This window comes from Asterias rubens, chromosome 11, assembly GCF_902459465.1.
Source record: "Asterias rubens chromosome 11, eAstRub1.3, whole genome shotgun sequence".
In the NCBI taxonomy this organism is placed as follows: domain Eukaryota; kingdom Metazoa; phylum Echinodermata; class Asteroidea; order Forcipulatida; family Asteriidae; genus Asterias; species Asterias rubens.
In genome coordinates this window covers 17,758,851-17,786,261 of record NC_047072.1, presented here as the reverse complement: position 1 = coordinate 17,786,261, position 27,411 = coordinate 17,758,851, and the positions used below count along the sequence as shown (strand labels likewise).

Below are 27,411 nucleotides of genomic sequence, written 5' to 3'. Positions count from 1 at the left end.
ATGACAGTAAAAAAAAACAAGGATTTCTGTTTCTTAATGATTTTCCTGTCATTTTGTTTGTTTTTGGAAACAAATTATGGAAAATTATAAATGTCTGCGTATAGTGATGAGACATAAGAAACGTAAGGCCAATTTTCCAGAAGGAAATTTCCCCCAAAAAATCAAGCACATTGGAAAGTTTGTAAGGACTACCATCAAACCATGACCACAGTAGCAAACAAGACTGCAGTTACATTCAAACTTAAAAAGCAAAACTGTTTTAAGCTTTCCAAAATTGTTCCATTAAATTCAAGGACAATCTATTTGCAACTCTTACTCACAAACAGTTCACATGATCCTCAGAACAAAAAGTAAATGTTTCAGGAGTTCACTTTCAATGAAACAACAACTTATCTCGACAGACCGATAAGGCCTTAGACCTCCTCTCCAAATTCGAGAAGATCTCTGGCTCCCACCTCAACCTAACTGACAAATACATGCGAGTGTTGATAAACTACGGGCGTGACTTGGAGTCGGTGCGTAAGCTGTACCAGAAGGGGAAGGATGACCCCCCGGTGATGCGTAACATGCCCCCGGTGGCGGGCAAGATCACCTGGGCAAGGCAGCTTTATCGTAAGATCGACACGCCCATGAGGGCATTCAAGAGAAAGCCAGAAGTTTTGCGGGTAAGTTTTATTTCTATACTCTCTAAAAACAGATATTCTACCTACTTAAAGGCATTGCCACTATTGGTAATTACTCAAAATAATTATTAGCATAAAACCTTACTTGGTAACGAGTAATGGGGAGAGGTTGATAGTATAAAACATTGTGAAAAAGGCTCCCTCTGAAGTGACATAGTTTTCGTGAAAGAAGTAATTTTACACAAATTCGAGACCTCAAGTTTAGAATTTGAGGTCTCGAAATCAAGCATCTGAAAGCACACAACTTCGTGAGACAAGGGTAATAGTTTCTTTCATAGTTACATGTATCTCGCAACTCCGACAACCAATCGAGCTCAAATTTTCACAGGTTTATTAATTTATGCATAATGTTGAGATACACCAAGTGAGAAGACTGGTCTTTGACAATTACCAAAAGTCTCAAGTGTCTTTAAGTCTGTTTTCCAATATTTGTTTGGACATAGTGATAAATCAGATTTTTTGTATTATCAATATGGCCTGAAAGTCTACTCAAGCCTACAATATAGGTCAGCCCTTGTACTAAATGTTCCATGCCTGTTAAAGGTGGAGTAATATATGTTGTTGTCAATGTAATACTGAATATAGGCAAAATTGTGTCCTTTGTGTTTCGAACTTTTCATGGCCCAACCAGCCCTTTCCTCAATCCCCTTCCCCCTTAGTCTTCTAAACAACTACCGGTACCCCTTGCATTTTCTGGGTTTTGCCTCTCTCTTTCCCTATTAATGGCAACATTTTAGCATTTGTTTAAAATTCGTTGATATGTTTTTGTTTTACAGACTCAAGAAGCTAAGAAGATCATCAGGAACTTCAACAAGATGGCTGCAGTTCTGTTGGAGTATGAGGTGAGAAAAAACAGATATGTTTAAAAATGCTTGACGAACACCAACTGAACTGTCTTAAAAGACGAGGAAAATATTAAACAAGGGAAGCTGACTGGGTTCTTTTAAAGGATTTGGGGTAGAACGAAGACATACAGCAAATTTGTATCTAACAACCATTTTAGACAGGTGCTCCGACCTAGCTGAACCAAGTTCTGAATTAAGTACAGAAAAGTTTGACGTCTGAAAGATTGACTGATATAGTTGTTCCGAACAACTCTGGAGCGCCTTGGTTTCAAACGCCCAGCCAATGTAAATGTTATGTTAAGTTCGCCTGTCTGAAACCAAAGTTTATTTTGGTTGACTAAGAGTCGCTCCTAATCTATTTGGTTTGGCGCAACTCTGGCACACCTGTCTAAAACGGGTGTAAACAAAAATAGAAAGAAAAATAAATTAAAAACTTGATTTTATCGTTTACAAATCTGTCTTCGATTCTTTTCAGCTTCTCTACCACAGAGGGTGGTTCCGTGCTGTCGACACCATCCGCTCCGGCCTCAACTCTTCCCTCTTGGTGCGCCATCCGGAGACCAAGGAGCTCTTTGTGAACTTTGACCCTCAGGTGTTGGAGCTGATCGCTGAGGCTAAGTATCTAAGCAAGATGAATCTGGAGGTGCCGGATTCTGCCGGGGTCTTGATTCTAAAGGAAGCTGAAATCAAGGCTAACTATGTGGCGTAAGTCATCTTGGTAGCAGTCTTAAAAATATTTGACCGCCCTTGTTGATCCATGCAGAGCTGTGTAGTAGAACAACACATTACAGGCATGCAACTCTTCCGCGGAAACGCGGAATTCCGCTAAAAAAATACATTCCGCGGTTAGCGCGATCTTAAGATAAATTCAACAATGCATTGTAACGCATGGTCTGGCCTCTGCCGCGGCACGCAATCCATTCTACTGCAGGGTCAATCTAAAGCCCACAGCAAGCAATGCATACGTTTACACACTGCGTGCGGTCACTAATAGCCGTGTGTACGGTCGAAAAATCTGGAACAGTGGAACGCACCCGTGGCGCAGGCGAGTTGTGTGCTAAACCAAGTTATTATACAGCCTTGAAATGAGTCTAAGGTGGTGTCTTCGTCTGGTCCCGCTGTTTTGCAATAGTATAGTATACATGTGTTGTACACATGTACATGATATGTATGTGTGTGTGTGAGTTCGTTGCTAAATGTACATGTATACTGTGTGCGAGTTGTGAACAGTCTTACTTCAAACGTCCGTCAAAATGACATCCAAAAGAAATGATATTTTAGAGCGGGACCGAGTGGTACCTGGCCAAATTAAAGCCATAGATAAAGGAGTAAAAAATACCTGGAAGTGGTTCTGGTTGGAAAAATAAGACGTAGACGGTAAACTGCTATCTGAAACCGTCCGGAAAGTGGACAAGCCAGGAATGGCATATTGTGTGATGTGCAAGACGGCAAGCGGGGACAAGTGGCTCTCACCATGGAGCAACCGACCATTGTAAGGCGGCAAAGCATCAGGAGTTGATTAAGTTGAGGAAAACTTACTATTGTTTCCCAGGTAGTTATGAAATTTGCATAAAATTATTATTCCCCCCCCAAAAAAAAAAAAAAAAAATATTTTTTTTTTTTTTTTTTTTTTTTTTAAATAATAATTTTATGCAAATTTCATAATTACCTGGGAAACAATAGTTAGTTTTCCTCAACTTAATCAACTCCCGATGCTTTGCCACCTTAGAATTACGGTGCATACATAGGCAAGGTGTTTTTCCATGTTATTTTAGTTGTATAAAACACTTCACTTTGTCTTTGTCATACATGCTAAGATTGATCCTAAGAGCATAAAAAACCTCAACACTTTTTAGGGTACCATTGTGGGTCTCGAAAAGTTTCCTCTTTTTTTTTCATCGGGCAGTTGCATGCCTGACATTACCAGGACTCAATTTCATGGTACTGTTTACCGCAAGCAAAGAATCAGGCACTAATGGAAGCAGGGATTTCTGCGCTTACGTGAAGCCTATTTCATGGGTTGGTGGGAATTTCGGCCTGTCCGCGTGCATGTTACTAGGCATTCTAGACTTACAAGGGTGGTGTAGAAACTCAACGAGCAAAGAATGGTGATCATCAGTGCAGAGTTCGGTGGTTGGCAGAGCCATGAAATTGGACCCTGTATTTTCTCTCTACCATCGGAAAGCCCTTTTCACTCTGGTTCATTTTCTGGGGGCTTCCAAGGGGAATCAATGCTGACCCTTTCACATTACATGTAGGATAGCTTTACCCCTGATCTACCCCATCAATTGGGTATTGACCCCTTGCATGCACGTCGCACGCACGTCACACGCGGTGACTGTGCCACGCTCATTATTTTGGTAGTCAATGGGTTTACGTGTTAACGCCACATCGCCTAAAATGTGCACTTCACTGACAGTGACATTGTCCACCAATATGGCGGTTCCAAGATTGTTCGATGATGACGTCAGGTGAATTGGGTCAGTACCCCGGGCTTTCCTCACTGCAATGTAGTGGAATAGGCCACAAAGAAAGAAGAAATAGCCTACCTTTAATAAACTTGTTTGGTTTGATTCCTCAGGTTGGTTGAGTTACTGAGAGAGTATGACCGCATCGTGACCACCATTCCCAACTTGGTGTTGCCACTGATGTCTCCATTCAGACGTCGCGTTGAGGATGCTCTGAAACCCGGACTAACGAGCCTCAACTGGACTTCCCTCAGCCTGGACCAATGTAAGCAAACCCCACCTTCATCATCCTGGACTAAAAATTTCAAAGAGTATCACTCCAATACTGCTGATGAATACAGGCAACAACTCCGCTCATCAGCTGATCAGACCCGGCTTTCCGTTCCTAGAACTAGGCGGAAAGCTGGGGATAGCTCATTCTCCATAGCTGCCCCTCGCCTATGGAATGAGCTCCCCGCGGGTCTGAGAGAGGCGATCTCGTTGCCTGTATTCAAAAGCCTCCTCAAGACATTTCTTTTTCCCCGCCCATCCTAGTTTGTTTGTTTTTCTTTTGTTTTGTTGTCATAGTCTCATGTAAAGCGCTCTGTTCTCCGTAGAGCGCTATATAAATGTTTCATATTATTATTATTATTATTATTATTATCACCCGCTCTAACGAAAAAAGTTTAACTTTTACTTTTATTGGCCAGGAAGCTTGACAAAAATTTAAAACGTTTCTTATAAAACACATAAGAACTGGTCACTAGATATATTGTCGGGATCCCTACAAAAACTAATTTTGAGCACTTTATTTCACTGCTTCCGGACTTTTTCGAGCAATGGCTTAAATGAAAGCTTGTAACTTTCAAAATACCTATTGAATTTTAAATCAAAATTTTTGGGTCAATTCGGCCAAAAATCTGACATAGCATCTTTAAGGCCCACTGCCCAAAATCTTGACTGCTGTCACTGCTTTCAAAGGGAGCCTGTCAAGATTGTACCTTCATGTATTCTTTTCGAAGAGGCCAGACCTTGTACAAGCTTCTTGTCTGCGACCTCCCCATACTATTATTTTGTTCCGATAATTAATTTTTCTTACATAGTTCATGTACTACCTAATGGTAGGGAAAATAAACCTGAAACCTTAACCTGAACCTATTCCAGGTTGGATTGGTGCGAATAAAGAATTACAATTTGAATGAGATTGTGATGCCTTGATTGGTAGATAATGAAGTTGGTGTTGAGTTCTGCCTATGGGTGGGTAAAGTTGAGCAGACATGGCAGAAGGCGAAAAACTATTATTGACGACAATCTTCACCACACTCTAAATCCCGTAATAAAACTTTTTTTTTTAAAACCACATTACCGTTTCCTCAACAGATATTTCAAACACCTACAAGGAGCTGGGCTTCCTAGAGCACCTGACCAAGCAGATTTCTGATCTACTTGACTGCCGCATCGACCAGGTATTGAAGGATATGTCCTGCACGGCACTGTGTGTCCTGCCAGAGGCTGAGCCGACATCAACGAAGGACTTCTTGGCCGACACGGAAAAGACTTGCAAGGAAGCTTGCGAGCAGCTCTCAAGGTATAAAGAAGGAGAATTAGTTATAAAAATTTTTATCTGAGATCATTTCATCTATTCTTGGCCCAATTTTTATCTGAGATCATTTCATCTATTCTTGGCCCAATTTCGCAGAGCTGCTTAAGCAAACAATATTTACATAATATTTGTCTATTCGGTAGAAATGAGAAGGTTGCTAGTCACAAATTGTACATGTGACAGGATAGTTTGGCTGGTAGCCTTTTTGTGTTAAGCATAATTTTGTTGTGCTTAGCTACTTTTTGTGATTAAGCAGCTCTATGAAATTGGTCCCTCATTTGTGAAGCCAACAAGGACTCTTAGAAAAGCAAACTTAATCACTGTACTAGCCAAGAACCCAAAGCAGAGAAGACAAGAAAGTAATTTTCAGTTTTAGATGTTGGAGGAAAACCTACATGATGAAAAACTGTTCTTTGATCTACTTCTCTAGTACTGCTGAGCATAATTCTCCCAAATTGTTAAACAAACCTTTTTTTTGAAAGACTTGATTAAGTTTAATTTCTCGACAGACAAAGCAAGGCCGTCGAGAAGGCGGTTCAAGATCTCGTCGACACCCTCAAGAACAACTTGAAGGAGAGCGAGCGATGTAACCTCCACGATAACTACCCGTGCCTCACCCCGGACTCCAAGCATAAACGTTGTCTGGAATGCCTCCCCTGTAGCTTCTATGCTATGCTTGGAAGCTTCAGTCAGAGGAATACTGACGCCCTCATCAAATGTAAGTCTTGTTTCCTGTACTCTATAACATTAGTAAATACTGATCCTCATTATACCATAAAGGGCTCTAACTATTTTGCCATCCTGGCCTTGATGTGATTTCAACTGGAGAAAGTTTAAGAATAACATTTATGATGCATCCATGTTAATTCTCGTCAAAGCCTGCTCAGCAACTTGGCAAGGGGAGAAGGCAATAAAGAAGTTTCAGTTTTAGATGTGGGTGGAAAGCCCCAGAGAATTTCTCCAGGTAAAAACTCTAGCAGTTATTGGGACTGAAAACCCAATCCACATAGTGCCGCCAGTGTTATTCGAACTGGGGTCCCAGATGTAGAAGGTAAGACAAGACACCACTACTCCAAACTGACCGCCGCTGATAATCTCTTTTGTAGGATTTTTTTTGTGATTTACCTCTTACTTCATGCTTGGCTTGGTACAAGTTCTGAAATTTGTTGTGAAAATTTCCAGCCCCCTTCAAGAGAATAGTTCAAAGCGTGTGAGAGATGGTCCTGGTACCCGCTTCTAAGCATCTTTTTTGTTTAATTCTTCACCAAGGCACCCGCCTATCCCTGGACTCCATCAAGCGTCGTCTTCAGACCTCGGCCAGCAAGTACACCCAGGGTCCCCAGGAGAACGAAGACGCTAAGGTGCCTCTGTTTATGGCTAACATCGTACTGTCCATCCCGACTATCGTGCTACGTCCGAGCCTGGATGATGTTCAGCAGACGGTCAATAAGGCGGTGCAGGTGATCTTGAGGATGGCTCAAGACATCCCGCTGTGGGCTCACACTATTATCAGTCAGAGAGCTGCGTTGAAGGTGAGGCTTAACAAGACATTTCATTTTTGGATGAACTAGTTTACTAGAGTAGGAATTGAACCTTTAACTGCTGGATACTCCATCAACTGTGCTATCTAGCCTTCAGCCGGTTCATACTTCCTGCGAAGGCAATTGTGAAGCGAATTTCTACGTCACATGGCTGTATTTACAGCGAACGATTCACCTGATACGAATTATTCATTGCGAATTTGTGGCGACAAAATTTGTATCGCAAGTACAGGAAGTATGAACCAGGCCTTAGGTTGTTGGTATCTTGTGGTTTCGTGTTAACAAGGCTGTATCCAAATAAGCGGCTTCAGCTATTGCTGAGGATGTCCTATTCTTCATTGCATGATGACTTAGCAATGTAGCCGTAGCGGCTTCAGCTATTGCTGAGGATGTCCTATTCTTCATTGCATGATGACTTAGCAATGTAGCCGTAGCGGCTTCAGCTATTGCTGAGGATGTCCTATTCTTCATTGCATGATGACTTAGCAATGTAGCCGTAGCGGCTTCAGCTATTGCTGAGGATGTCCTATTCTTCATTGCATGATGACTTAGCAATGTAGCCGTAGCGGCTTCAGCTATTGCTGAGGATGTCCTATTCTTCATTGCATGATGACTTAGCAATGTAGCCGTAGCGGCTTCAGCTATTGCTGAGGATGTCCTATTCTTCATTGCATGATGACTTAGCAATGTAGCCGTAGCGGCTTCAGCTATTGCTGAGGATGTCCTATTCTTCATTGCATGATGACTTAGCAATGTAGCCGTAGCGGCTTCAGCTATTGCTGAGGATGTCCTATTCTTCATTGCATGATGACTTGGCAATGAAGCCGTAGCGGCTTCAGCTATTGCTGAGGATGTCCTATTCTTCATTGCATGATGACTTGGCAATGTAGCCGTAGCGGCTTCAGCTATTGCTGAGGATGTCCTATTCTTCATTGCATGATGACTTGGCAATGTAGCCGTAGCGGCTTCAGCTATTGCTGAGGATGTCCTATTCTTCATTGCATGATGACTTGGCAATGTAGCCGTAGCGGCTTCAGCTATTGCTGAGGATGTCCTATTCTTCATTGCATGATGACTTGGCAATGAAGCCGTAGCTGTAGCCGCCTACTTGTACACGGCCTTATTTTGATATTTTTCTTTCATTTGTACGTTTTCTGTTAACTTCTTTCATGGATTGTTCCTTATCTTTGGTGTTTTGGATAACTCTGTTCCTTTTCGAGGGATTCAAATATAATTTATGTATATTTTGTGTTGGTTTTCTGTCTCGACACTTTTGCACAAACAATTTTTGAAGGCAAAACATTTCAATGCCCTCTTCAAATTGAACACTTTAAGTGAGTCTCAGGCTGGTCTAAAATGGAGACTTCTGCTACAGCTACAGATACAGATCAGTGCATCGGTTGGTGTTGAAGAAAAATCGCAATTTCGGACACAGCCAAAGTAATTCCCCACTATACAAAGAACCTGATGCCCCCCAATAAACACTAACCCCAAGAGGGCTAAATTTAAGGCACTTTACACATTTTTTAATTGTCAAACAACAGTGTTCTCACTTGGTGTATCACATCATAAGCATAAAATAACAGGCCTGTGAAAATTTGGGCTCAATTGGTCATCGAAGTTGCGAGAAACTGATGAAAAAAAACCTTGTTATATGAATTTGTGTGCTTTCAGTTAGGAATAAAAGACTTCTAGCTAGAAGTCTTTTAATATTTTAGTGAGAAATTACCGGTTTCTCAAAAACTATGTTACTTCAGAGGAAGTCGTTTCCCACAATGTTTTATACTATCAACAGCTCTCCAATGCTCGTACCCAAGTCAGTTTTTAAGTTAAAATTTGTTTTGAGTAATTACCAAATGTGTACCTTTCCTTTAAGGCATATACTACTATAAACTTCAGTAGTGATACTACGTCAAAGCATATGAAACATCGGGGAGTAGAACTTACTTTTGACCCCTCGGCCTATAAAGCTGAAGGGGCATTGTCATTGCTTTCTGCGTCCGCCCGGCTGCATTTTACACAACGCAGCTTCTCAGCTGTTTTTTTTTAAGTAAAGGATAATTAGCCTCCCAAATTATAATGATACTACTTTTTCTCCTTGTGGTGATGCTACTTGTTCTCTTTCTCCGTGATGTGCTGTGGACTTTCTCTTCTTCCTTTATGCCAGGCTTACGTTGCTACATTACCCAAGAAGCTTGAAGATCATGCAATGCGTGAGGTTACCAAACAAAAGGTTCATCAACATTTTGAGAAAAAATAAACAAAAACAAAACACGTACAGTAAACACTGACAGTAGTGGTACCCTGACATAGTAGAACTAAGCACTCACAACTCTTAGAGAGAGGGTCAAAGGTCAAATTCAGGATGCAAATTTTGTGATATACTTTAAGAGTTGCCAACTCTCGCTGTATGTATACAGGAAGTTACCTGAAAATAAACCAATCTTTCCATGTTTTGATCCATAGATTTGAAAATCTCCATGCAGATTGTGGAAACTTTTCCATTGTGTTGAATTAGATTCTAAATATCTCTTTAATTTTGTGTGCAAAGTCTCCCTGATCGCAAAAAGCAAATGTTGGCAGCTCTGGGTCTGATAGATGGAGTCCTTATACCTGTAGTGGGAGACTTTTGGAACTCTTGGTGGCAGCAGACTTACCAGGTAAAATCCATTGTTCTCGGTAATGTGCGCATGCTCAGAACTACGTATACAATGGAAATTTACCTGGTAAGTCTGCTGCCACCTAGCGTTCCAAAGTCTCCCATTGGTGAAAACAATTCACAAATCTCTACCCACACTTTCAAATACAAACTTATTTGATATACAGTTACTCCGAATAGAATGTTGACCCTTTCGGAGTCTTTCACAACGTTTTTGGTAAACAAGTTTTGTACTTGGAAGTAAGTAAAATCCAATATCATTTTTTTGCACCTTTTTAGGAGACGAGTATTTTCCCCGCAATTATATAAAAGGACTCTATCTATCAGGACATGAGTTCATCACAGCACTGAATTTGATCTTAGAGCCCCTCTTAGGAACATTGACATCATCAATTAGATTGTCGACAAAACCTGGAATAAACATTTCTGGTTAATCAATCCATTTTAATCAAAGGAAATCTGCAGTAAAACTAAAACTAAAATATCTCCTGTGATTGTGGAAACTTAAGCTGATGAAACAACTTCTAAGCAGTACTGTTCGATGTTTTACCACCGATTGTAAAATAAACACTGTATTGGAAACTAAAAGTTCCCCTTAAAGTGTCATTCAATATGCAAACCATCACTTCCTCTCTTCGTCCATGTCGTCAGCTCCGTTTTAGAAAACACAAAAACTTTATCTTTCTTCGCTTCAATTGTAAAAATTTCAGGTAGTTTTTCTTCACTGATATTATTTACTTTAAATTATTGTCCTCTTTGGGTATTTTTAGGACGCTTGGTGGCAGCAGACTTACCAGGTAAATCCACTGTTCTCGTTAATGTGCGCATGCTCAGAACTACGTAAACAATGGAAACTTACCTGGTAAGTCTGCTGCCACCTAGCGTTCCACCTTGCCCTTGCACCAAAGTCACTGTCTGCCTAGCCTGAACATCTGACGTCACACTTTGAGGCTCTTGAGTAACGCCAGAGACCGGCCTCCAGACCGGCGTGTATTTTCACCTTTGACCTACATTCATTTCACACAGAGACACGCAGTCAAATTCTATCGCCGACGTGATAGGAGTGTACTGTTTTAGCATCTATTAAAAGCTCATGTCACTGTCTGTGCACGTTTATCCACTGATATCATTGTATCCAATGGAATCACTGGATCTGAGTAGCTGTGCCCCTGTCTTTATCCGCAGGATAAAGACAGGGGCACAGTCTACTCTCTGCCATGCTAACCATTATGGGAGTCAATAATGTATCTAAACTTTATTGTAAGCTTTCAAATGCTGCATTACCTAAACTGTGTACTACACTAAACACACAGTAATCTCTGTAACATGAAGAGCAATGCACATTATCATTTCTTTACCCACAGATACGTACAGCACTTCTCCCTTAATTTATACAATACCCAACCACACAGCACAAGTCCTTATATTGGTTCAATAATGTTTGTTTGATAATCTAAGAAGTATTTTAAAACAACAATTTTCCAGAATGGGAATAAGAGGAACCTGTCATCGGCAATTGGGAATCAATACCTCTTCAGGACATGTAACATTGTTAAACTCATTCATCATGTTTTCACTGAACTTAAACTTTTAATAATAATACAAATATTACTTAATATAAGGTTATTAATAATAATGGACAACCAAGATGTAACTGTTTAATGTGCATGTCGTGCATGTGTGAGGTATAACAAACACAACATCGTTTATTTTGAGTTGAAATTAAGGTGCAGTTGGCAACTAATTAAAACATACAATATATTTGTACTTTCCAAAGTTATAATATTAACAGGCATTTATCAAGCCCTCGTACACAGGGTATCGCAGCGCTTTACAAGAAACTATAGACGATGTGTACGTGTCGTTTTGCCCGGTAAAACATGACGTATGTACAGTGTTTTTTCAATAGAGGGCGGTTTAAATGTAAACACAGGTCACAGCGTCTATACAATGAGCAAATAAATAATGGCATTAATAATGGGACAACAGTTTGTCTTGAGCAATCAACCATTAAACATGTTAAACAGGAAAGTTTTGAGATGTTTCTTGAAAATGTCAAGTGACTCAACTGAATGAATTTGATGAGGGAGACAGTTCAAAAGGCAGAGGACGTACTTACATGGGTTTTGATCAAGCAAGGCATTCATAGGAAAAAATAGCGAGATCCAACACCACATGGGAACACGCTGCAAACAGGGAACAGGGCCCATTTCATGGCTCGCTTACAAAGCTCGCAAAGAAATTTGGCGCTTGCTACGTAAGCGCAAGATGGTGATTGTAAGTGCAGATTTCGGCCATAAGCATAGCCATGAAATCGGGCTCAGATGCGTCAGTCCACCCCCCGTAAGTTACTGGTTTTTTAATCAAAGTGGCTGAAGCTAACAAACAAACAACTGAATGCTTTTTCACTTTGTGTTCATTTTTTCAGGAGCTTGAGGATGCTAAAGATGACAAGGACACAGATAAGGTGCCGATGCTCGCAGTGACTCAGAAACCTTTACATAAGGTGATCAGTGAGCACAAGGATGTGCTGAAGGTGGTGATCACACTGAATAACATCATCGGTAGTAGCAAGTCCGAATGCCAGGAGGTTAGTTTGAGACATAGAGTTATATACAAGTGTGACATGCGGCTATTTTCTAAGTTGACAAAACAACATCGCACAGCGTGTGTTTGTGCGTCCAATTTTGTTAGTTAACAAAACAGCATCGCGTAGCGTTCAACAAACTCCAAGGTGTACTTCATATTAAACACGCGTACCGAATGGCGCGCGTATCTCCTCGCAGTCCTGTCGCGCTTGTGCAAGCAGCATCCCCAGTGCGCCCTCTAGTTCTTATATAAACATTGTAACTCTATGGTTGGAGAAAAGTTTTTTAGAAATGTCTGCATGCCTGGAACTAGGGGTGTCATGGCCAAGCAGTCTGAGGCGATGGACTTGAGTTCTGTGGTTTACAGAATGTGGGTTCGAATCCTAGCCTGGTCAGTTGCAACACTTGTGCCCTTGAGCAAGGCACTTTATCATAATTGCTTCTCTCCACTCAGGAGTGTGATTGGGTGTCTGTGAGAGCTGGGGAGTAACCTGCGATAGACTGGCACTACTGCCTGCATCCTGTCTAGGGGGAGTAGAAATATTCTCAGTTGTTTAAATAACAATGCAACTGGATGTAAACCTTGTGCAGGGGTTTGCTGCTGTGTTTGTAGCAGGGTTGCTTAACTGCGCCACAACACCTTGTAAAACCCCTATAATGGTCGATAAGGTCAACAAATATATGAAGTGCTACATACATGTGTAATGGGCATGATGGGTCTCATAAATTCATAAAGTTCAAAACGTGTATCAAAAAGTGTTTCTCTTTATTCTTTAGCACATCATTGATCGATAAGTGTACTATAAACACTGATATACATGATATAAGACTCCAATATTATTAATTTGATTTGTATTATTTGATCAAGACAATTGATAACATCTATTTCCACTTGCTCTGCAGGTTCTTGACAGCTTCAAGGAGTTCAGTGAGCTTTGGAACGAGGAGCCGGAGGAGAAGGTGACTGAGTTCATGGCTGGTAAACCGCTCCTTGGAGAGATTGAAACACAGATCAAATACTACCAGGTGTGTATAAAACCAGGGAACCGCTGATATAAAGCTACTTAACATGCGCATTTGCTTAGTGGAGAAAAAAGGTTATCGGGCCCCAATTTCATAAAGCTGGTTTGCAGAGAATACAACTTTGGAACTTCTTTGCTTAGCGAAAAACTTGAGTTTAAACCATGAAACACTTTTAAAGTACTTCAATTCTTTAAGGATGAGAAATTTCGATTTTAACAACTTTTTTCAGATCGGCTCATTTTAAAATGTGGACATGGTGGACGTTATTTTCTTCAGATATAAACAACTCACTGCTCTTTGATCTACTTCTCGTGCACTTCAGATGTCAATAGATAAAATTACTTGATATATTACTCCAGGATGCTGAAGTTCCTTGAAATATAGTGAACAAAATTCTTTAACAGGTTTAAGATGAATCTTAGTGTTAGTGAAAATCAAGCCCTGTGGTTACTAGACGTTGGACATTCTGTCATTTCAGTATACCTCCTAAAAGTTAAATGATAGCTTCAGACTTTCTTTTTACAAATGACTCTCATCTCGGTTGATTCTTTATTTTCTCAGAATCTTGAGACGACAATCGAGGAGATCCCGACCAGCTACCGCGTTGGATCTGTCATCTGCCTCACGGAAAAACTCAAGGAAGCCTTAATCGCCGAGACCAAAGCCTGGAAGCTTGCCTTCGGTAAAGCCCTCAACGCCAAGGCCTCAGCCGACATGACAGACATCTTCGACTTCATCGAGAATCTTCAGAAGCGTCTTAGCCGTCCCATCAAGGATCTTGACGATGTTAGAGCCGCCATGGCGTCGTTGGCTGAGATCAGGGAGTCGGAGATTCGTATCGATATGACTATCGGGCCGATCGAGGAGTCCTTTGCGATGTTGAATAAGTACGATTTACTGTTTCAGGACGGTAATGCTGAGAAGGTGGATAGCTTGTCTTATAGCTGGAAGAATCTTAATACACAGGTGAGTGTGGAAGATTTTAGGCTTTGAAAGGTGGAGTGGGGTTTCTACTGTTCTTTTGGGTAATAATAACAACAAATTCCATGTATACAGCGCATTTCACAATAAACCGTATCAATGCACTTGACATTAGTGCCCTGGTCATTTGGACAGTATGATTCCTTTAATCTTTCTCAGCTCCCTGGGGAGTATACAGCCCTGAGCTCCCGTGGCGCTCGGAAGGCTTATTCATTCACAATATTAACCTCTACCCTCGCAGGTACCCATATACCCCTGGGTGAAGAGAAGCAATTATGGTTAAGTATATTGCTCAAGGACACATGGTTCAACTCTTGAGAGATTTTCGGCTCTGGAAAGAACTTGTTGGTGTTCTCGCAACATTTAAAACAATACAGCTCAAGTGCATTTCGTCATGTCAGTGCAAAAACATTACACTAAAAAAATTCCAAGTCGCACCACTTTCTCATATCGTCTCGTTAGTGCAAAACTGTTATATCTCAATTTTGCTAAGACGTATCTTGCACCAAAATGTTCCATACAAAAAAACATATCTCGGCTGCTTGTTTTATGTGTAAATTTCAGTGAGATATGAAGTTTCGCCAGTTTCAAACTCACGATAAACGTAGTTGCTTCTTCAGGAGGTGCAACGTTTTTGCACTGATGCAACAATATGTTTTTGCAAATTCATCCGATATATTTCACAAATTCATCAGATCAGATATTTTTTACAGATTTTCAGAGCATTCTTGTTTTGTTTTGATACCCCTTTAGATGCAACATGTGCAGGTAACATTGCTCAAGATCCAGCCAGAGTTTAAAGCCAACCTTCTAACCCTGGTGGAGCTCTACCAGTCAGAGGTTACTAACTTTGTGGACGAATACACAGACAGGTAAAACGAGCACTTAAGTTTGTGAATAATTAGTGATGGCCCCTAGCTACCGGGCAATCTCTGTGGTCAGCATATTGCGCCACAGCACCTTTTAAACCATTACATGGTGCTCAGGATTAGGTCTTAAATCTCGAACTTCGTCCCACTCCTTGCAGTAATAATACCTAGCGCTTTGTATCCTTTGGCAAAAGGCGCGTTATAAGTACGGGTATTCTTCTTATTATTATATTATTATTATTGTTGGTATAAGACGCTGCTGGAGATTTGAAGCTATGATGCCATCTCCCTTGTGAGAGAGCTTTTTGTACTGCTGCCTCTCGCTTATTGATCGGTCTGCCTGTCTCCATTAAAAACACTCACACTGCTCTGTCCTTCAAAATTTGTCTCAAGACTCCCCCCTGTTCTCCAACTGGTAGCTGGTTGTCACCGTCACTTTGGTCTTTCTTTTTTCCTTATAAGCACCTTCCATCCTTTGGTAATCTGGCGCTATATAAATCCAGTTATTATTATTATTATTATTAATATGTTAATTGACTTCTCTAAATCTGCCTTTCATTGAAATACTCCTGAAATGCTTACACATTTTTTCCCCATTTTTTATTCTAGTGGTCCGATGGTACAAGGTATCGCTCCAAGCGAAGCCAGCGATCGTCTGCAGCTCTTCCAAGCTCGCTTTGATGAGCTCTGGCGTAAGTTCGTGACCTACTCCGGGGGTGAGGAGCTCTTCGGTCTGGCAGTCACTGACTATCCTGACATCCAGCGCATCAAACGAGAGCTGACGCTACTGCAGAAGTTGTACCAGCTGTACAATGCTGTCATTGATAATGTTAACGGATATTATGATATTCCATGGGTAGAGGTTGACATTGAGAAGATTAATCAAGAGCTGTTGGACTTCCAGAATAAGTAAGTCTCTTACAGAGATGAGAAGTTTCTGATTTATCTGAATGTCGATATTTTTGATTCCCTGTGATTAATGCAGCGTTTGTTGCAGTTTAAGGTTTGGTCATAGATAAGTTTTTATCAGTTTTTAAGTTATGACTGTTTATAAAAGTCCTATTTGATGTTTTGGTGGTCGCTAGCGACCGCCTTGTGCACCAAAGGGTTAATGTTATCATGGGTTTTTTTTGTGTGTGTAAAATCACCTAATTTCCACATACCTCTGATTTTGTTCCCAGGTGCCGCAAGCTCCCCAAGGCGCTGAAGGAGTGGCAGGCCTTCCTGGAGCTCAAGAAGAAGATTGACGATTTCAACGAATGCTGCCCTCTATTGGAGATGATGGCAAGCAAGGCCATGATGACGCGTCACTGGGACCGCATCGCGACGGCCACTAAGCACACATTCGATGTGGAGTCTGATGCTTTCCTACTCAGGAATATTATGATGGCTCCGTTGCTGGAGAACAAGGAAGATATTGAGGTTTGGACTTTTTTTATATTTATATTTTGTTATGCAAGTCCATCGACACTCCTTTAATCCCTTGCTAATTTTGAGTGAGGCACGCGTCCCTTAAGTAAGTCACTTAACCATGATTCCTTCGTAAAAGTCGGGGAGGTAGTTCTTTCTGCTTACCAGCCAGGCTTCTGATTGATGATACCCAAGCCTACATCCGTATGGACTGTAAAGGGGGTAACCCTGTTTGAGCCTTAGGAGTAGGTGTCAACGGCCCCCGGAAAAATAGTTGATTGTAGCCCACACCTTGAAGTGGTCTTCAGGCCTAGTGTGTCTGGCGACTTAGATGTCTGAACTTTGCACTGAAAAAGTTGTACAGTTCTTAAAAAAATTTGCACCTGTTTGTAAATGGTTTCCTGCTTGGTTTTGAATCTCGATCTCTTTGTCTCTCTGTTTTACTCAGGACATCTGTATCTCTGCGGTCAAAGAACGTGACATCGAAGCTAAACTGAAGCAAGTCATCAATGAATGGAGCGCTCAAGACTTCCAGTTCTCACCCTTCAAGAGTCGTGGAGAACTCCTACTGAAGGGAGACACTACTGGTGAGATCATCTCATTGATGGAGGATAGCTTGATGGTACTCGCATCGCTCATGAGTAACAGGTGAGTTCATACACGAGTAATGTATTTAAAGGGTTTGGGTGTATGCACTTTTTTGTACGACAAAACACAAACGTCCGCAGATTTACATTTAACTTACATGGTTTAAAGATTATGATGATTAAAAGCTTCCCTTAAAGTATTACTTTCTGAGTAGCCGTACATGTAGTTTTTGAGATAGGAGTGACACAATGTCACAAAAATAATTTTTTTCTCAGTGTGATGAAAATTATGTAAGCATGTACAACAGATTTTATGCGACTCTGCTGAAAGCATTGCTCTGTGATTTTTTACTTTTTTTTTTCAAAAACTTGGCAACTAACATGTTATGAGGCTGAAATTTCTACAGGTAAACTTAACCTACAAAAAGGTAAACCGTTGTAATTGTCAAAGACCAGTATTCTCACTTGGTGTGTCCTAACATATATGCATAATATAGGATTTGAGGCATTGCATGGTGAGGTATCAATTATCTACTCCGCGGCAGCAGAATAAAGCAAGACAGTTCCCTAAGAACAACTCTACCTGGCAAGTAGATACACACATGGTGTTACCGCAAACCAAATATACATATATGCATAACATAACAAACCTATCAAATGTTCAATCAATGTGTTTCCAATGAACTCTTTAACTCGTTCCGTCTGCAGGTACAATGCCCCCTTCAAGCCTGAGATTCAGAAATGGGTGCAGAAGCTGTCCAACACCACCGAGATCATTGAGAACTGGATGCAGGTCCAGAATCTATGGATCTATCTGGAGGCTGTGTTTGTGGGCGGTGACATTGCTAAACAGCTACCACAGGTAAATATTGAATCTCGAATATTGTATTGTTATACTCTCTTAAAGCATTTCTGCAGTTCTGGAGAGGGAGGGTTGCAAAATCCATTTGTGGTATTGTCGTTTTTTTCCTGAGAGAGATTGGAAGCTCCATCCCTTTTCTAGCGGAGATGTGCAATGACAAGGGCCCAATTTCATAGAGCTGCTAAGCACCACAGTTTACTAAGCATGAAATTTTTGCCTTGATAAAAACAGGATTGCCAACCAAATTTTCCTCGTGATTTTCAGGGTAAGCAAACAACAGCTTAATACTTGTAACAAGCAACATTAAAAAACAAATGGAAATTTTGTTGGTAATCCTGTTTTTTTTTTTCATACAATGTCAAGGAAGAACTTTCATGCTAAGCAAGTTTTTGTGCTTAGCATCTCTATGAAATTGGGCCTAGGTGGTGATGCTCTATCCAAGGAGAAAAAATAGTCCTGTAAATGTCTCTTTTTAGAATGAATGTCTGTTATCCATACAATGGTTTTGAGTTAAGGCAATATGGAGACAGATTTTAGAATTAATAAACGTGCATGGTAAGCACTGACTGTAATCCTGTTGACGCTAAACAGATGTGAATCTGCTATGTGCTTTAGCTCCAAAGTGGGGGTATGTTCCTGTCTGTTATTTAAGATTCATGTTTCTTTTACTACTAACAGGAAGCCAAACGCTTCAGCAACATCGATAAGTCGTGGGTGAAAATCATGCAGAGTGCCCACGAGAACTCCAACGTTGTTCAGTGCTGCACCGGGGACGACACCCTGGGTCAGCTTCTACCCCATCTCCTGGAGCAGCTGGAGATCTGTCAGAAGTCTCTGACGGGTTACTTGGAGAAGAAGAGATTGGTGTTCCCGAGGTTCTTCTTCGTCTCTGACCCTGCACTGCTGGAGATTCTTGGTCAGGCATCGGACTCTCATACTATCCAGGTACGTGTAAAATCAAATATGAATCAGAACTTGAATTTAAACAACATCTCCAGTAAACAGAACTTGAACTTTTCCGTGACCCAAAGTTTGGTTCACAAGACCAAACTGCCAAAACTATTTTGATCGATGTCACTTTTCGTCACATCAGACAGCTCACCAACCAAAATGCAGTATTGGGTTGAATTGTGTGCAACTAGCACCCTGCTTTATTGCGTAGCTAAGCAGCTTATACAGATTTAGCCAACGAACGTTTGTGGTTAATTTTCAGGGGAAAACATACTTAACAAAAAATTAAAAAATCGAGAACCAATTTATTTTTGATGCATTTTGTTTTACTTTAATTTATTTTTGACTCATATTGTTTTACTTTCACTTGTTGAAAACCAATTTAAATTGCAACGATACTTGAAAACCCAAACAATTTACAGTACTTGTTTTGAAACATCTCTCTTGTTCCTCTCTCTCAGAACCACTTGGAGGGTCTTTTCGACAACGTCAAAACAGCAGACTTCCACGAGAAAGTCTACGATCAGATCCTGGCGGTCAGTTCCAGGGAGAGCGAGAAGATCGACCTGGTCAAGCCAGTCATGGCCCAGGGCAACGTAGAGCTGTGGCTTGGAGAGCTGATGAAGACTATCTTCAAGTCTCTGCACAGCATCATCCGTACCTCAAGTATTGCTATCGGAGACAAGGAGAACTTCAAGCTGATTGAGTTTGAGAATACGTACCCTGCCCAGGTGGGGCTTCTTGGGCTGCAGATGCTGTGGACGAGGGACAGCGAGGACGCACTTAAGCTGGCTCGCTCTGACAAGAAGGTAAAAGCTCATCAGATTGTAAACCGTTTCATGGTGCCACATAATATAATTGGTATCATACTTCAAAATTGTAGCTCCACCATCCCTTGCAGGAAAATGCTAAATGTTGAAGCGTCTTGAGCGACACTGAGTGAGGAATATTAGCGCTAAGAAGCCACCATTACTATTGTTATTATTTTTATCCAACGCACAAAGATATTGACAAAATAGGGAGACTGCCAATATAAGGGCTATGTACATGTACATGTAGCTCAGTTGGTAGAGTACCAGCGCTTAAATCTTAAAAATGCAGGTCCCATTCTAGATTATTTGTCTTGGTTCAACACAAAATTCTTTCATATATTTTGTGCTAAATTTTACATCCCCATACATTGTGATACAATTTGTATAGCCTTAAACTACATTGGTTTAAAGTATTGGAAGAAACAGATTCATGAAACTAAATATGAATGGGACCAATTTGGAAGTTTGATTAGGCCACATAAAAAAAAATTGTTGATCGTCCTTTTTTTGCGAATGGGGGAGGGAGGGAGTTTTTTTTTTTTTTTTTTTTAAAGTGTTGTTGACATGCCAAATATGAAATCAAGAATAACGAAATCATCACAATCACCATCATCAAAACAGAGGGTTTGTGTGTTTTTGATGTTTTCAATAGTTTTGTCAAACAAATTTAACTCCTAGATGACATTTTCTGTAAACTTTTTCAAACAACTAAGCACAGTGTAGCCCAAGTAAATATTTGAAGAATTGTTCTTGCTTTGCCAACATGAATAAAAAACCTTTACATTTTGAAAAAAATATCAGCTGAAAAATCTGGGCAGTAAAAGTATAAAGAGATATCCAGACATGGGGGAAAAAAAAATGAGGTCGGAGGGTTTTGAACGGTCGGGCGGGGATGAGCAACAATTTTGTGTTTTATGTGGCGTTGTTGCAAGACTTACACAGTCTATATCAATTTACATCGATCATAGTCATACTATTTCCTTGGGTATGCCATATTCATATTCACACTTCTCGTTTGTTTGTTATAGATCATGGCATCTACTAACCAGTACTTCATGGAGATGTTGAACACCTTGATTGACGTCACTACCCAGGAGCTCACTAAGTACGAGAGAACCAAGTTTGAGACCCTCATCACGATCCACGTTCACCAGAGAGATATCTTTGATGACTTGGTAAGAACATCTTAAAGGGTGTGGGTAATTTTTGTAGGACACATAACACAAAGTGCACAGATTTACATTAAACTAACACAGTTTGAAAATAATGATGAGAGAAAGCATCCCTTAAAATGTTACGTGCTGAGGTGCTGTAGTTTTTGATCAATTAGTAAAAGCATTGTTACGAAATTGTTCATATTCAAATCTCCTCCCTGAATTGTATTTATCCCGCCTGAGACCACAGCCTTCCATGAAGATGTGTTTAAATCTGTACCTGATTGCGTGGGTTTTCCTCCCTTGTCTAGTACTGAACATTTTTCATCCTTTTTCATTTTCTTTTTGGATGATTAATAATAAAAAGAAGTAAGTTTGTAAGAAGCAGTCTTACAAACAACTGTTACACACAAAGATGTAAGGTACAAAGTTGTCAATCTTAGTTCCCAATCTTTTCTTTGTTGACAGGTGCGTATGCACATCAAGTCCATCACTGACTTTGAGTGGTTGAAGCAGTCTCGTTTCTACTACAACGAGGACACTGATCAATGTGTGATCTCAATCACTGATGTTGACTTCATCTATCAGATGGAACCTGTTGGGTGCACAGAGAGACTCGTCATTACACCTCTTACTGACAGGTGGGTAGTTAGAATAGTAATAATGAGTATAATGGGTTTTTACCCATTGCTAAGCATCATTTTCTGGTAAACAGCTTTTGTAAAGTTTGGCCCGTGTCTTCCGAGGGTATTGTTTCATAAATATAGGTTGAAGGAAACACCTTTGATTTTGTTATCATTTTTGCTTTATCCAGATGCTACATAACCCTTGCCCAAGCTTTGGGTATGAGCATGGGAGGTGCCCCAGCTGGTCCAGCAGGGACAGGCAAGACTGAGACCACTAAGGATATGGGTAAAGCTCTCGGCAAGTACGTAGTGGTCTTCAACTGCTCTGATCAGATGGACTTCAGAGGGCTGGGTCGTATCTACAAAGGTGAGTCAAGGGAGGGTGAATCCGCTAGGGTCAGTGGGGATCTGACCTTTGACATTGGGTCACCGTGTCAGAGTACAAAGGTCATATCGCTAGCCTTGTGACAATATGCAATTCTGTAATTGTAGTGATCTACGTGTATCTGAAATATCTGAGGTTCATATTGCCTATTTTTGTTCTTGGAATATTTCTTATCTTTATCCCCTCAACAAATGTAATGCATTATTTTCAATCCTTTCAAATTGTTAGTTGCTTTGTATTCCCCCACTTCGGTTTGTATTTTTTGAGACTGTCAAAAACGGGGTAACAGTATTCTACTTTTTTAGCATCAAAACTTTTGATTTGAAAGTGAGTTGACATCTGCTGTTTTTACAGATGGGCTCATATAGTTCTGATGGGAATCGTAGAAATGGTAAAAGTAAACGGGAAGTCATAACTTTATTAACTATTTAGGAAAATAATCTTCCATCAGAGTCCTAATTGATCAAGCTTCAACACCAGAATACTAGTAAAACTTTGACCTCATTTGTGTTTTGTGCTTCTCTTCCCTCGTTCCAGGTTTGGCCCAGTCTGGTAGCTGGGGTTGTTTTGATGAGTTCAATCGTATCGAGCTGCCTGTACTCTCAGTGGCTGCCCAGCAGATCGCCATCGTACTCACCTGCAAGAAGGAACGCAAAAACAACTTCATCTTCACCGATGGTGACAGCGTGGACATGGATCCCGAGTTTGGAATCTTCTTGACTATGGTAGAGTTGCATCATTTATTGTAACCAGAATGCATTTTATACCAAAAGAAATTTTCAGTTATGAAGTGTGAAATCATGTACAATTTCCATCATGTAACCATATTGTCTTAATTTTGGTTGTAACTACCGAAATCAGCTGTTTTTTTGTAGGTTTTCAGGTACAGTTTTCTGGAGTATGACTTAATTTCAGAGGAAATATTTCACAGAAAAATTGTTCTAGTATGAACCTCATAGTCAGAAGGCTTTCAGACTGATATTTAATAATTATGGTAATCTTTAATATGAAAACAAATGTAAAAAGTTCAAGAAAACTTTCTTGTGTAACTCCCAAAAAATCTTTATTGAAATTTTTTCTATAAATAAAAACAATTTTTTTTTTTTTAACAACGTTGTTCTTCGTAGTTCAAGATACAATTTTTAGTAGTAAAGTCTCTATGCTCAGGGGCCTCGATCTCCAAGTTGAGTATGACTTCATTTCTGAGGGAATATTTCACAGAAAAATTGGTTCTAAGTGTGAACTTCATAGTCAGTAAGCTTTCAGACGAAAATAAAAAAAAAGTATGTTTATCAACACTTCTAAAAGTGGTAATCTTTAATACAAAGAAAAACAATTTTCAACAAACCTTTTCTTGTGTCACTCTCAAAAATCTCAATTAAAAAATTTCAAACAGTAATTTTGTTTGAATTAAAATAACGTCTTCTTACTTCAGGAATACCATTCTTAACAGTGTGTCCTCTATGCTCAGGGACCCCAATCTCCATTCTGCATATTTAACCCAAATTACTTGCATCACCTGAAGAAACTATCCAATTAACAACCATATCGTTAATTTTCATTCTTAGAACCCCGGTTACGCTGGTCGGCAAGAGTTACCAGAGAATCTGAAGATTCAGTTCCGTACCGTCGCCATGATGGTTCCTGACAGACAGATCATCATCCGTGTCAAACTCGCTAGCTGTGGTTTTCAAGGCAACGTCCTACTCGCTCGCAAGTTCTACACCCTGTACAAACTGTGCGAGGAGCAGCTCACCAAACAGGTCAGTTAAAAATAAAATTCTGAGCTCCATCTGACAGACCCAAATCACACCCATTCTTCCAGATTCAGGTTCTGGTTTGGGGACTGGTCTGAAGGATTTGGTATTACAAAAGTAGGAGTGCAGAATGTTTGCATGGAGACGCAAAGAGTAAAGACTCCAGTTCGGACAAATCTGCATTATTCATTCCTAGAAGCAAACACAGTTTTGGTGACCGCGCCTTTTCTGTTGCGGCCCCCATAGATACGGAACAGTCTTCCTAACGTCATCAGACAATCACGTACAATACATGTTTTTAAGACTTAACTCAAATCTCACATGTTTACAAGAGCTTACTGGACAGCACCATAAGCAATGATTTGTTGAAGAAGGCACCATAAAAGTGTTACAATTGATTGATTGATTGATTGATTGATTGTAAATATAGTTCAATCAAATTCAAAACTCGCTTACTTTAATTCCTCAAACTCCTGTAGCACCGTATCATTAGATACTTGTACTGTTTTATTTCATAATATACCTTGCAATTTGTTATTCAAACCTCTAACAGGTGCATTATGACTTTGGTCTGCGTAACATTCTATCTGTTCTGCGTACTCTTGGAGCCTTCAAGCGTCTCAACCCGCAGGATAGTGAGTCTACTATCGTCATGAGAGTTCTCAGAGACATGAACCTCTCCAAGTTGGTAAGTTTAACGAAGGCCGTGTCTGAAATAACAGCTTTAGCATTGGCTACGACTAGAACGCTGCAAACGCCTTTAGTCATAGTCGTAGCCGAAACCCACTTTATTTGGACACATTACAATATTCTTCTCTCAAAAGACAACAACTACTCACTGCTAATATTTTGACCAAATTCACCCGATGTCATCATCAGAGAAATCTTGAATGCGCCATACTGGTGGGCAATTTCACTGTGCGTTTTCATATATGACTCTATGCTGTGCGTTATGCAGTGAAGTGTGCATTTTAGGCGATGCGGCGTTAATACATGTAAACCTAACTGCCCACCAACATGGTGAGCGTGGCATCAGTCGCCGCGTGTGACGCGCGTGCAAGGGGTCAATAGGATTCAAACTGCCTCTAGCTACCGGACAATCTTGGTGGTTTAGTTGGTAAGACATCTGCTTTAGAATTGCAAAGGTGGTTTGGTTCAAATCCTGTGATTTTGTTCACAGGGTTTATGAATTATCATGTTTATTGTTTGTTTCTTAATGACTAGTGAACCAAAATAATGAAACAAAATCCCAATGATACAAACAGAACAACAATAATCGTTTTACAAAACCTTATTCATTAAACAACTATGTGTCAAATAAACTTGTAATCATTTCTTGGTTTTTCTTTTTTTCTGACCAGGTTGATGAAGATGAACCTTTGTTCTTATCCCTGATTGATGACTTGTTCCCTGGTATGTCTCTTGACAAAGCTGGTTACCCAGACATCGAAGCCGCCATTGACAAACAGGTACTTATAGTTTCCCTGTCGTGGACTATTTCAACAATATTTTATAGCTTTTGTACAATTTATTAACACAGAGTTGAGTTGACATTGATTTTTAATTAATCTCTTGATCAAAAATGTATATTTAAAATAGAGTTTTGTTGGAAACTGCTTATCAACCAAAAGGGTCTATGGGAAAATACAAACAAACTGCTGGTGCCTGACATTTCAACCCTAGCGGAGTCTTTTTTGAACGACAACACACATAAACAAGTGTTTTGGTGTTTCAGAAAATGTAGAGTTTCCTCTATTTTATTGTTAATTGTCAAAACAAAGTTCCATTTCTGATGGTAGTTTTTACTCGAGAACTCTGTTTTCTCTTTGTTTGGTTGTCTTAGCACTTTGGGTGTACGTTTCACCAATTTGCCCAGTTAAAAACTTCAATTTTGTTTAATAACATACAAGAAAAAACTGTGTCTGCTTAGAATGTCATCGTACGCAGAATTTACCTTTTCACCAACCCTAAATAAACATTTCTCTTCATTTTCAAGGTTGCTGAGGCAGGAATAGTGAACCACCCTCCATGGATTCTGAAGCTTATTCAGCTGTATGAGACACAAAGAGTACGTCACGGAATGATGACACTCGGACCTAGTGGTGCTGGTGAGTACAACACCTCAACAATGTGGGCCCAATTTGCTTAATAAGCACAGAAAGTAGCCTAAACATAAAACAAATTATGCTTACCAAGATAAGGCCACAAGCCAAAGTGTCACTCAAATCATACCAAGCTAACCGCATGATACACAATGACTAGAATAAGTACTGTCGTCTAGTTATCAGGCATGCAACCTCCTCGGATCAGCTGATTTCCTCATTTTTAAACTCAGTTTTACCATTCAAAATTGAAAAATACTATACAAAATCATGGAAACTTTGTAATTTCCTCTTTTTTGATGAAGATACAGTTGCATGCCTGAGTTACTGTTATACAATTTATTGATTTGTGCAATTTTCATTCATGTTGAAAGGCAGTGGATACTATTGGTAGTTACAAATTATTAAACAAATTATTAGCATAAAACCTTGCTCGGTAACGAGTAATGGGGAGAGGTTGATAGTATAAAACATTGTGAGAAATAGCTCCCTTTTGAAGTAACAGAGTTTTTTAGATAGAAGTGATTTTCCAAGAATTTGATTTTGAGACCTCATAGTTAGATTACAATAGTGTCCAGTGTTTCTAACGCATTACTTTTTTTTATCCAACCTCCAGGTAAGACCAAGTGTATCCACACCCTGATGAAGGCAATGTCAGACTGTGGAGCCCCTCACCGTGAGCTGAGGATGAACCCTAAAGCTATTACAGCACCTCAGATGTTTGGACGGCTTGATGTCGCTACTAACGACTGGACGGATGGAATCTTCTCAACACTGTGGAGGAAGACTCTTAAAGGGAAGAAGGTATGATAATAAGAACATATTAATTTTGGTTTTTTACCCATACTCCGATGTGTGGTAGCCCTTCATACTCAGTACTTTCCCCGAGTTCTGTGAACAAAACATCACAGGCATGTTACTCGGGTGGGATTCAAACCCACGACCCTTGCAACTCTAGAGCAGTTCACCAACTAGACTACCGAGATTGCCTGTAAGCTAGAGGCAGCTCGATTAATAATAATAACATCAAGCAAATATAGAGCGCGCTTACTCAGGGTACTTAACTGTCTCTATATAACTTTCTCATCACATTTTTACTTTTACGCGTCCTCGAAGAGGCTGGTGTTGGAGGGAGTGCAACATAATTACAATAAACTATTGTTATTACCACGTGACAAGAAACAGTACAATAAGCAAATAAATAATGGCATTAGTAACGGGAAAGACAGTTGGTCATTAGCAATCAACCATTGAACAGGAAAGTTTTCAGATGTTTCTTGAAACCTTAAAGTGACTCAACTGAATGAATTTGGTTTCACTCATACAACGAGGCATTTTTGTTGAGGAGGGGTGTATAGAAGCCATGTTGTTAATTGAACAACTGTGAATCTTGTCCTCTATTCATAGAAAGACTTTCTAGCGCACCTAGTTTGGAACCTGCTGTACTTAATATTGTCAAAGCAAACAAACTTAAAAGCAAAGACTCATGCTTTAAACCTCTCAACCCGGACATGAAATTTTGGGGG

The 27,411-nt window shown here is 40.1% G+C and overlaps 1 protein-coding gene across 3 annotated transcripts in view; it reads left to right on the top strand.

Moving 5' to 3' along the window:
• LOC117296872 (dynein heavy chain 5, axonemal-like) overlaps positions 1-27,411 on the top strand; it is a 93,835-nt gene that overhangs the window by 28,955 nt on the left and 37,469 nt on the right. For all 3 annotated transcript variants that reach the window (XM_033779967.1, XM_033779968.1, XM_033779969.1), the window contains 26 exons: positions 402-665; positions 1,460-1,525; positions 2,004-2,233; positions 4,110-4,261; positions 5,356-5,563; positions 6,088-6,296; positions 6,848-7,110; positions 12,207-12,368; positions 13,270-13,392; positions 13,951-14,355; positions 15,124-15,242; positions 15,849-16,148; positions 16,421-16,661; positions 17,098-17,297; positions 17,945-18,098; positions 18,777-19,043; positions 19,511-19,858; positions 20,890-21,036; positions 21,484-21,656; positions 21,830-22,008; positions 22,564-22,751; positions 23,595-23,789; positions 24,337-24,471; positions 25,145-25,252; positions 25,780-25,891; positions 26,502-26,689. In XM_033779967.1, coding sequence (XP_033635858.1) covers positions 402-665; positions 1,460-1,525; positions 2,004-2,233; positions 4,110-4,261; positions 5,356-5,563; positions 6,088-6,296; positions 6,848-7,110; positions 12,207-12,368; positions 13,270-13,392; positions 13,951-14,355; positions 15,124-15,242; positions 15,849-16,148; positions 16,421-16,661; positions 17,098-17,297; positions 17,945-18,098; positions 18,777-19,043; positions 19,511-19,858; positions 20,890-21,036; positions 21,484-21,656; positions 21,830-22,008; positions 22,564-22,751; positions 23,595-23,789; positions 24,337-24,471; positions 25,145-25,252; positions 25,780-25,891; positions 26,502-26,689 — 5,136 coding nt within the window. The remainder of the gene's footprint in view (positions 1-401; positions 666-1,459; positions 1,526-2,003; positions 2,234-4,109; positions 4,262-5,355; positions 5,564-6,087; positions 6,297-6,847; positions 7,111-12,206; positions 12,369-13,269; positions 13,393-13,950; positions 14,356-15,123; positions 15,243-15,848; positions 16,149-16,420; positions 16,662-17,097; positions 17,298-17,944; positions 18,099-18,776; positions 19,044-19,510; positions 19,859-20,889; positions 21,037-21,483; positions 21,657-21,829; positions 22,009-22,563; positions 22,752-23,594; positions 23,790-24,336; positions 24,472-25,144; positions 25,253-25,779; positions 25,892-26,501; positions 26,690-27,411) is intronic.